The sequence below is a fragment of the Bactrocera latifrons genome, unplaced genomic scaffold (genome assembly GCF_001853355.1).
Source record: "Bactrocera latifrons isolate USDA-ARS-PBARC rearing strain unplaced genomic scaffold, ASM185335v1 scaffold_603, whole genome shotgun sequence".
Lineage (NCBI taxonomy): Eukaryota > Metazoa > Arthropoda > Insecta > Diptera > Tephritidae > Bactrocera > Bactrocera latifrons.
The window spans coordinates 25567-37040 of record NW_017537272.1 but is presented as its reverse complement, the minus strand read 5'-3'; the positions used below and the strand labels follow the sequence as shown (position 1 = coordinate 37040).

Here is an 11474-nt window from a genome sequence, read left to right as displayed (position 1 = left end):
GACATCCGGATTTTAACTCTACTCGTCACCCTGATCACTTTGGTAGATATAACCCTATATCTAGCTCTTATAGTTTTAGGACTTACAAACAACCGTTATGTGAACAAAACTATAATACTCTCTTTAGCAACTTTGTTGCGAGAGTATAAAAATAGTTACGTGCAAACTATCACTGAATCAGCACAGGAAGGCGCCTAGTCATCGCGACTGTTACTTAGTTGTCGACCATGACAGGATCGCAAGCTGTTATCACCTTTCCAGCAGTAACTTTTGACGTCCGGGAGAATGTTCAAAATTAAACATGTCGTTATATTAAATAAGATAAGATAAGAAATTTCATATACATACGTATCATATACAGTCCACTAACTTGTTTTAAGTAATCATTTCTATCCCTCGGAAATATATTAAAATTTCATTGAACATGCCTACTTATCAGCAAAGCCGAAATTCTGCCAAATATAAACATCTATTTATATATTAATATACCTACATACACATATACATAAACATACTAATGCATTTACATGCAATGGCCGTCAAATAATAATAAAAATGCATGGGTAAAGGCAAGTCATAAAGTTACAGATCAGATAACATTAGGCGCACATACTCATGTATTAAATTGTATAGTTAAAAACAACGCCATGTAGTGTATAATACATACAAACATATACACCTACAGATATATTTTGTTATTTAAAATAGTTTTCTAAAATATGATATAAACAATGAAAATATCAAATAATAACACAGTTCAACAGCTACTCTGGGGTCGAGAAATTCAAAGTCAGGGTGATTTTCAGTGTAGTAAAACCCTCAAAGGGTTTGGCGTTCGTATGTGTGAGTGTTTTTTTTATGACCTTTTGAATTTTTTTTCCTTATTTCCCAGGGTTTTCCATATTAACAAATTAATTTTTTCCTATCAGGCGTACTAAATGGTCCAGATATACGAAAGCTGATTAAAATTGACGCATTCAACAATATATTGATTGACATATATTAAATGCATGGCAGGCAATCAAAGAAGTAATAGAAGGCTTGTTGGGAAAGCATTGTTGTAACAACTACGATGTTTATGTCGCAAGGATGTTAAGAGCATTGTCGTAAATTGTTTTTTTTTGGCTTTTGCCAAAATGTTACAACTAAGCGAACAAACATCAAGATAAGGAAAAACGGGGTTATAGGGTCGTAAAAAATGACACATACGACCGCCAAACCCTTTGAGGGTTTTACTATATTGACCTAGTACCATYACCCTGACTGAATTTCTCACCCCCCAGACAATAATCCCAAAAATGTTCCACAATGTAATCAGAATGAAGTATTTCTCAGTTTGAATAAGGTCTTCTCATTTCCCCCCACCAGTGGTAAGGTTTGTTAAAATCTTCATTGAGTTTAAAACAGTTATGTGGAGGCTCAGGAAAGTATAGACCCGCTTCAACCCATTTTTGATAMAATGAAATACTATTACCAGAAGAGGATTCTGTGTGAATTTCAATTTCATAYATCACACATTGAACGATATTTACAGCCAAAAGTCAACTATTGGTATCGGGACTACATATTCAGTATCTAGGGGTTTGAACAGTTTTGGTGGGATTTGGACAATTATTGGTCAAAATGTGTACTACTTTAAGGGAATTATTGCCGCAAAATTTTATTTCGTTATATTAATTAATTCTTTATTTGTGTACTGGAAAGTGATAGAATCAAATGGTGTTTTAAATTGAATGACGGGAAAATGTTTAAGTTTATATTTTAAGTAGAATCCTTGTAGTTTAGTAAAAAAAAACAATAATTTATAGCTCGACCCGACACTATAACAAAAACACTAATATATAAAGAATTAAATTTTGTTTTTAGTTTTAATAATGACTCATTGTTTTTCAAAAAAAAAAAAAAATTAAAATAAAATAATACTTTAACTAAATTATCAAATGGATACCATGTTGACCAGAATCCATAAAAAATATTTTCCAGAATTGGCTTCACACAGCACAAAAAACCACTTGCAATTTCGAGAACAATAGAGAGTATTACTAATAAGGACGTGCGTACTGCAGGAAGTCTAGGTTCCGACTACTTGGGTGGACATTCATTTAATCGGTTCATTATAGTACAGTTACTTAGGTACTAAAAAAATCAATTTTGAATAGCATCACTAWAGTTTCTAATTCTCACTTTTGTCCGGGTTTTGAAGAAAAATGCTCCTATGTGCGACGGTCTGTCTGTGCAAGCTAAAATTTGAGTTAAAAATTAGATATCTTAATGAAACTTGGCAAAAAATGATTGATTTCGTAGATGGGCGTAATCGAACCATTGCCGCCCACAAAATACCATCATAAGTAAACCTATAAAGTGCCATATTTAAGCACTAAATTAAGATATATAGATGGGGTATCGCAGTAGCAATGGGTACCTGTGAGGTAAACATTTTAAAAAATTAGACGTAGCCGAGGGGCAAGCACCTACTTAATTGATTTTACTCCATATGATTGGTGATTATATGTAAAATACCTTGATGAAACTGTGGGTGCACTTTAATAGTGTGTGGTATAATGAATTTCGTTATTCCAACAAGCCAAATATGTCGAGCTATGAGACTTATACATAAAATTGTATCAAAATATTTTTTTCAATTTTACGCGGGCCAACATACCCCATAATAAGGGCCACCGGTTTAGTCAGGTTGGTAAAAATATGTGATATTTTAATAAAACAAAATGTACATTTTTTTTTCAAAATAATGTGGTTTAGTGCTAAATTAGAATAATATTGTTCTATATCGATTTTAATCATTTAGGCACAAAGATACACGCTCTCCCATTTTATTGAGTCACCCGGTGTATAAAGGCTAAGACATACTAATAAGAAATTTAAATTATATACTTATGTACTTCATTGACCGATATTTTTGATAAGAAAGTCAACTATAGTAACTATTGGGTCCACATATTCGGGGCCTGAACAGTTTTAATCCAATTTGGGTAAGTCATTATGTGGAATACTTTAAAGGAACTATTCGTGCAAAACTTTATCTCGTTATATAAATTGCTTCCTGATTTGTATACCAGAAAATGAAAAAATCTAATGGAATTTGAAATTGTGGGACGTGGTTGTTGTCCGATTTCACTAAATTTTAAAACAATGTTATACATTTAACTTGATTGAAATCGATCGTGCAGGTAAGCGATATATGATTTCACCTAAAGTTACTTTAAAGCTGTATCAAACTCTTTCARATTTAAAAGTTAATGTCTTTGGTGAATTAAGTTATTGATTTATAGTAGCTTTTAGCATTACCGATTTCTCAGTTTTTGCAAACATGGTTATTTTCGCTWGAATGGTTTGGGAAATATGGGGCGGGGTCAAACAAAAAAGCGGTCTAGCTTTGTACCTTTGTGCTTGTTATCTCAAAAACTCTAAATTAACCATCTGATCTAAAGTAACATTTCAGTTATAAATATATAAATTTTTCCATTATTTTCTGTTAATACCTCATTATGGGAACTATATAGTACGTTTAAAGTCTCTTATTTTAAAGCTTATGTGAAGATATATTTAATAACATATTCGATTAGTCAGAACTGTAAGATTAATTTATATATTTTTCTAGATATAAAGTTATCGCCGTCTTCAAACTTTATTATTCAGTCACCGGATCTCTTCACTTCTGTGACCTGTTTCCTTACCTTTAACCTCTTTGCAATGTTAGGGAGTTTGACAACATCTTGGATACAATGGGTAAATATTAAAAATTTGTGTACAATATTAATAATAATTTCATAAATTGAAATTGATAATGTTTCCTAATTCTTATATTAAACAGCAAATGTTATATTAAATTAAGAGTAATGACAAGCAAATATTACATTGCCAGACAAATCGGAGCAACGTATAGCGAAGGATATCTACATAGATAAATACATATCTTTGAATTTGCTACAAAATGCTAAATATTATGTGTTTCCGCTAACAATAGCAAATTATGTGAGTAAATTGCTGCTTAAAATTGCGAACACACCACTTCAACGATTCTTTAATAAAAATGCTAACGCTATCGTTCGAAAAATCACGTCTTCTTGATTTTAAAGTAAATTTATACTTCTCTGTAATGTAATGTTATTTCTTGGTCATAAATTTAATCTAAACTTTTTACGGGTTCTATAGTGCCACCACTTTATTCTAATGCAACTGCCGGGATTACAGAGGGTAATTAGCAAAACGTACCTTTCCTGCTACTGCAGACCGGTACTCCATCAGGAAAAAAGATATATGGGTATCCCAATATTTTTAATACTTGTTTGCAACTATTCTCATATGTTCATCCAAAGCTGGATTGAATCATTCTACAATTGCATCGGACTGCGGATGTATTGCAGGTGAACGGGTTTTCTGGATAACCAGTTTCTAGCACATCTCCTGAATTAGAGCAGATTCAAAATTCCTTCCTTGTTCAAAATGTAATTCTATGGGAACACCATATGTCTATACGGATTTGTTGATAAATACATCCGGTACTGTTTCTACCTCTTTGATAAAAGTTGYTCTGTCCATTTGATGTTAGTCCATGACAATAAAGAAATATTTTTTTCTTTTTTTACGTTGGCAAAAGCTGTTGCCATAATGGTCCGATTTAATTATAACTCGCGGATACCATCTTTACACAATTATTATAATTTACTTTAGTTTTAATTTATCCCGCTTTCCGTAGTCTGTGAGCTTCTGCTACTGTTTCAACTGTGAGGACACCTGTGCTGATATACAAGGAGTAATCAGGATTTAACAAAAAAAAAAAAACAAAAAAAAAATGGATGGTTTCTTCAGCAATATGAATTTACTTTATTCAATATAGCATCCCTCTGCTACAATACAGCTTTTTGCACGGTCCAAACGCATATTGAACGAGTGTTTTAGCTCGTTGGCCGATATGGCCGCCAGTATGCCGGTGCTAGCCTTCCCTTTCATGGGAAAATGCATTTTTCTGATAAGGATGAATTCGCACGGTGCCATATCAGGTGAATACAGAAAGTCGCTAATGGTTAAAATGTGATTGTTGGTCAAATAATCGTTATTCGAATGTTGGATTCTGAACAATTTTTAATCGTCAGTCAATTTGTGCGGAACAAACCGTGCACACACCTCTCGTAAGCCCAAATATTCGGTCAAAATACGATAAATTGATGTTTTGGAGATGTTCAATACCATTTCATGATGATTTCGGCTGATTTTTGATGAATTCACGCACAGTTTTGATGGAATTTCCGGTGATATAGCATTTTGATTGGCCCACATGTTGATCATCATTCATGTCCTCACGACCACTTTAAAACGTTGAAACCACTCGCGCACTCTGCTACGGGGTAGGCAATCATCGCCATGAACTTGTTTCATAAATTGAAACGTCTCGGTAAAAGTTTTACCAATTTTAAAACAAAATTTAATGTTGGCTCTTTCTTCGAAGCTCATTTGCGCACTAATAACAGAAACATACTGCCAATTAAAAGCAATAACTTCACTTCTAACCAATGAAATTCTGACTAGACAATCGATAAAGATAGCAGATTCTAACGCACCAGTCGACAAGTATATGACGCAACCAGTTGGCGCTAGATTCAAAAATTCCTGTTTACTTTGGAACGCACATTGTATGTGCATCTTGCGCTGCGAACTGTTCCCTCTTATGAGCATTGAGCCTCTTCCTTTTTCTTCTTCGAATTGAAGACATATTCGTCAACAATAATACTTTAATTATAGCTATAACCGATTGTGATAGTTTTTCATTTATGTTGATTAATATTGTAACGGATTTCTCGATAGATCGTGTATATTGTAACTCACTTTTAAGTTCGATCGTCGGATTATTAAATAAAAGTCCCAATTATCTTTATTTCTTGTTTAAACTGCTACTCAATTTTCAAAATAAAAATGCACACGGGTTAGAATTTACAATCATTTAATGTGTTTAATGTAATCTTATAAAAAATTATAAATTATATGTGGGCGACGAAGCGGGGTGGATGTAAGGGTTGCATACCAGACCGGTGAGGGATCGGTGGTTTTGTTTTGGGCTGTCATTGGCTGTGGTGTGTCGAGCTGTGCTTAGCTAGGGTGCGCCAGTTTTTTCCGGATAGAGTGGGTGGATGCCTAACTTATTTAAACATTTCTTATTCAGACGACGTAACGCTTATTACTCGTTATTCGAGTTTACAACTGTTTGCCTCCAGGTCTTTACTAAGCAACGCTCTAATAGTTTTTATAGTAGATTATTACCAAAACAGCGTCACTCGAACATTCTACATACATTTGAAGTACCAAAATAGTTATATTGCATATTTGTTGAATAGGAGAAGGTATGAACATATATTAAAAATGTGATACAAGTAAATTCAAATATTCAAAGCGCATTTGATTAACTTAAATAATTTTTAATATTATTATTCTGTATCAGTAACACGTGAGTTGGTTGCGAAGGAGAACGAATTATGAATGTTCATTTTTGTACGTACAAAACTAAACAATCATGCTAAAGTTGCGCTCAAGCTTTTAAGACTCAAACACGCCATTAAGGTCGAGAGATACAGTATGTAACAGAATTGAGCAAAATATATATTTTTGATTTAAATTTTTTTTACTTCGTAGTTTATTAGGAAAAGAATATATTATAGTTTTTGATTCAAATAGAACTGGGAGGACTTTCGAAAAACAAGTTTTTCGCATGACTACACGCGAGTTGAAAAAAATAAGGTTTTTTAAAAAACCACATGAGTATATTCTAACCTTTATAGCCTAATATACTCAACTCWTTAAGGTGCATGGATAGAAATGGTACTGACCGTTGCTTATAAAGGCATTCGATGCAGCAATGGCAATAATAGTAATAATTCTAAGGTTGAGTCCAATTCATTTTCGCATGGAAATTGCAGAAGACTTAATATCACTAGCCTGTCCACGATAATYTGGCGAAAGACCCTCGACAATATAAATAAATGTACAGACGGCTTCGATCATTTTATATCAAAATTGATTACAGCGATTACTAATGTCATCCAAAACAATGTTTCTTGACTTCCATAATGGGAATAATTAGAAAGAAACATAAAATTTCTAAAAAAATGGTTTGTTAGTTTTATATGAATCAAAACAATGAAACACTATGCTTTTAAATAAACAAGAAATTTTGACCCACTAAGTCGATTATCCAGTTTTTTGGTYTTATTTTGAAGAAATTCGATGTTTTCGAATACGGTTTTCAAAAAAGTTTCAGATATTTTGAATAGAATTAATGTCTAGTGATTGCGGGACCTATGGAGTTTATTTTATGTTTTATTTTATTTCCATAACAACCCTGGACGTACACGATACAATGTCTACTTTGGGTCCGTATCCTATTGAAAATTCATTTTGCTGCTATTTGCAGCCGATTTAAGCACACTTACATTTTAAATTATTTTGTTAAAATGTTCAGATACATACGAAAACTTTTTTGATATGAATTAGGCGCATTTAAAGCTTTAGCATTAATTTTTTTTTTGTTTGTGTAAAAAAAAAACCTATTTTGATATGTTATATTTAATGTCAAATATACATATCTTGAAATGGATAGAAAAAAACCACAAAATTTATTCAATAAAAAAAAAATAACCGTGTCGTAATTTAATAAAACTAATGTAAACTTTATTGGTCCACTGTATATTCGACTGCAGAATATTGAGGGATTAAGAAAAAATTTATTTTTTTTTACTTTCGGTAAACCGGTTATGTTTTGATTTCCTTTGAAAAAATCTTTCTGATTTAAAAAAAAGATGTTGTCCTTTCTTTACAAAAGCATTTAAAAATTATCTCTTCGTCGGCTGAATGTATTGATGCTAAATTTTCTTCGTCTTCTAAGTTATTGATTAAAAAATTTTAACTATTGGATTTCGCTTAATTTTTCTCAAATGATATCCAAATTATAAAGTATATTGTCTTACTTAACAACTTTTTATTCGATTTCAAATTGATAATCCTCAAGTTTTAAAATTCATCTGTATTGTCAAGGTGATATATATCTTTGTATTTGATATTTTATATGTGGATGGTTAGTTAAAATTTTAGATTTGTTTCCATAATGGTGTGGCCTAAAATAGGTAATACCCCAAATTATTACAAGAAATTCGTTATTTGTGTCTGAATACTTTTTCCGCTTTTCTTTTAAAGGTATTGACGCATAACGCAGAGTGTGTCCTTTCTGTCATAATACTGCATCAATTGCGTAATTAGATACATGTGTGGTTAATATAAATGGCTTTTTAAAATCTGGAAAACGTAACGTTTCATACTCATTAGTGTTTTTAACTTTCCAAAGGCTTCAATTTAGGTCGGGACTTAAAGGTTATCTTTAAATTCCTTTTTTTATAATATTYTATAAATTGTTTTTTAGTAACCAGCAATTCTTTTTATACTTGGAGTTTTTGAATTTTCACGTCTGTTTAGCGACAAAATTAGATTGTCGTCTAAATAGACGACACATGTACCGTTTATGTAGTTGCTGCGTTTTCTTTGCTTACCCAGCTATTCCAGTAGTTCTTTATTTTTGCTTTTTTGGAGATTCCAAGCGAAGTCAGGCCTTTATCCACCTGGCCTTCCAAACCCTGTACACAAATCTGGGGAGGTATGTTTCACCTTCTCAGTTTAGCTCGCCTTCAAATGGGTGTTTTTTTTGGCGAACCAGAAGATATTTGGTATGAGACTAGAAGTCGTGAGCTGCTTAAGCAATATGTAAAATAATTGTTTCTGGTCATTCCCAAGGGAATAGCGCTCAGAGAGCTTTCTTCACTTGCGTGAACAAATGTCTACCTAAGGTTTTAATTAACTAGCAGTTGAAATGCGTCAGGCGCGTTTTTCAGTCCGAAAGCTATTGCTATAAAATCAAAGAGTACATGTGGTGTAACAAAGGCTATTTTTCTTCGATCTTATTGTTTCTCTAAATTTTAAAGGTATCTTTTCGCTAAATCAAAAGTCCGCTCTCTTAAATTTTTATTGTGACTTCGCTCAATTTTATTTAGTTTATTTCTTTTCGCCGTAATTATCTTTTTCTTCCGCACTATTATTAAAGACTCGAATATCTTGAGTGACTTTTTTGGATTATTTTCTGTTCTTTCATTTCTTTGGTTTGTTTTCTAATCTCAATTCCGTCCTGAAGTGGTTAGTATAAAATTTTAAATTCAATTATTGTTGTGTTGTGGTTTTAATTTAAAGTTGAATTTTCGTCTATCACGAATGCGAGGCATATTATGAAATTATACTTTTGTCCTCTGAGCTGTGTACTTTATTCTAGTATTATTAGATAATTAAAATTCTTCTGATATTAATGTCCGCACTTTATAAATAATTTCATCCTTATTCGTTTACGTACTAAAATTTAATGGATGTTCTATTTGGCTATTAATCAAACTTAAACAAGCTCATATATGTATAATTGGCGCAATTTAATTTTTTCTTAAATATTTAATTGTATTTTAAGTAAAGATTCTGAGGCTGGTTCATAAAAAACAAAACAAAAATTGTCTTTCTTTGCCTATTCGAGCCTAAGCAATTTTTTCCTATGCTGTCTCAAATGAATCACTGTGCCTTTGTCTATATTGGTTATTATGATATTAACCATAATTTTGTCTAAAATAATTCGGTTGATATTGGTCGAAGTTTTGCTTACGGTTTCCTGCCATTTTTTGGAAATTCCCCGAATTAGTTCGTTTATAATTACTATTATAATGGCTATGGCTATTACCATATTTTGTTTCGATCGTCCTGATGTATTAAATCTCCCATCCTGCTTTTTAACATGAAAGTTGGTATTACATCTACATACATATAGTAGACCAATAAAGTTTACATACGACACGTTGTTAAATTACGACACGTTTATTTGTTTTAAAATCAATACATTTTGTGGTTTTTTTTCTATCAATTTCAAAATATGTATATTTAACATTAAATATAGCATATTAAAATATTTTTTTTACACAAATAAAAAAAATTAATGCTAAAGCTTAAAATGCGCCTAATTCATATCAAAAAACTTTACTTACACTAATGATTATTTAAATTAATTAAAAGTAATTACAATAGTTTTAGCGGTTTTTGGCTTACATTTTGTTGCTATTGTGTAAAAAAAAAAAATTATCTTGAAATGGATAGAAAGAAACCACAAAATATATTAATTTTAAAACTAATAAACGTTTCGTAATTTAATAGAACTAGGTGTATGTAAACTTTATTGGTCCACTGTACGTCCTCTATCAGGATTTCTACGACTCCATATGTCCGTGGGATTTTCTCCTTTCAATTTGAAATTCCTGTTTTGGTCTAATCCTACGATCCTCAAATCTTTTACTTGTAATTTTTTTCAATATACAGTACTATCAAAACTCCTTTCTTTCTAAATTTTATAACACGAATCCTTGTGCCATTTATTTTAAAGTGTTTACCAATAGCATACTGTCAATTTAGGTTTTGCTTTTGCGGTCCTCACCAAGTTGATGCTGATTCTTGGAAATATCATGAATGAAGTGATTTGTTTTGTATAATTTTTATTAATTTTTGCAATAGAAAAGGAAATCTCGTTATATTAAAAATTTATCGATTTCCTTTTGTGTGGTTGGTTATAAGACATTCATCATTTCTGGAGTTGGTTGCGCTATTCATATATTTACTATATGAAACTCACTTAAAAAAATATTTTCAGACTCTTTTTACGCTTTCTTGAAGGCAATACTTACTACTGACTATTCTACTAAAATTTATAAAATTTCAATAAGTACTTTTTTGATCTAGAACAAAATATCTCACAAGGAATTTTTATTGCGCACTACTGTCACACAAAAACCATAAATATAAAAGCAGTAATTTTATTTAAGATTGAAGTTCAGTACTGTCATAGCTGGTTATAGAAGAATTTTTGCACTATGCGTCATCGTGCAATTTTGCAGAAGCAAGATAATACCCCTGTTGTGTTTTTTCTCACAGCTCGATGCTTATAAAAGAATATTTACATTACCAATTTTTTAATATGTAATCTACGAGGGCTGCTATATATATCTCTGGCCTAATAATGAAAATAAGAATATTTATCAACGGAAATGGTTTTATTGTCTTTCAAAATATTCTCCATCAAGATTTATATACTTTTGCATGCGCTCAAACCAATTTTCGAATCACTTTTTCCACTCCGATTGAGACATCTCCAAAGCATGGTTTTTGAATGCTTCAACAGCATCTTCTGGCGACGGAAATCTTTGACCACGCATCATTTTCTTGATGTGTTTGAATAAAAAGAAGTCATTGGGTGCTARGTCAGGGCTGTACGGTGGATGACCCATCAATTCGACGTTTTGGCGCTGGTTTGAGCCGATGTGTGAGAGCTCGCATTGTCATGGTGCACATTGATTCGTCTTCTCTTGTTCGTTTTTCGAATTTCTCCGAAGACTTCA

At 31.9% G+C, this 11474-nt stretch overlaps 1 protein-coding gene across 3 annotated transcripts in view; it reads left to right on the top strand.

The window, feature by feature from the left end:
• The window catches only part of LOC108975070 (equilibrative nucleoside transporter 1-like), a 97966-nt gene that overhangs the window by 77172 nt on the left and 9320 nt on the right, over positions 1–11474 (top strand). For all 3 annotated transcript variants that reach the window (XM_018943338.1, XM_018943340.1, XM_018943339.1), the window contains exon 7: positions 3620–3747. In XM_018943338.1, the coding sequence (XP_018798883.1) occupies positions 3620–3747 (128 nt within the window). The remainder of the gene's footprint in view (positions 1–3619; positions 3748–11474) is intronic.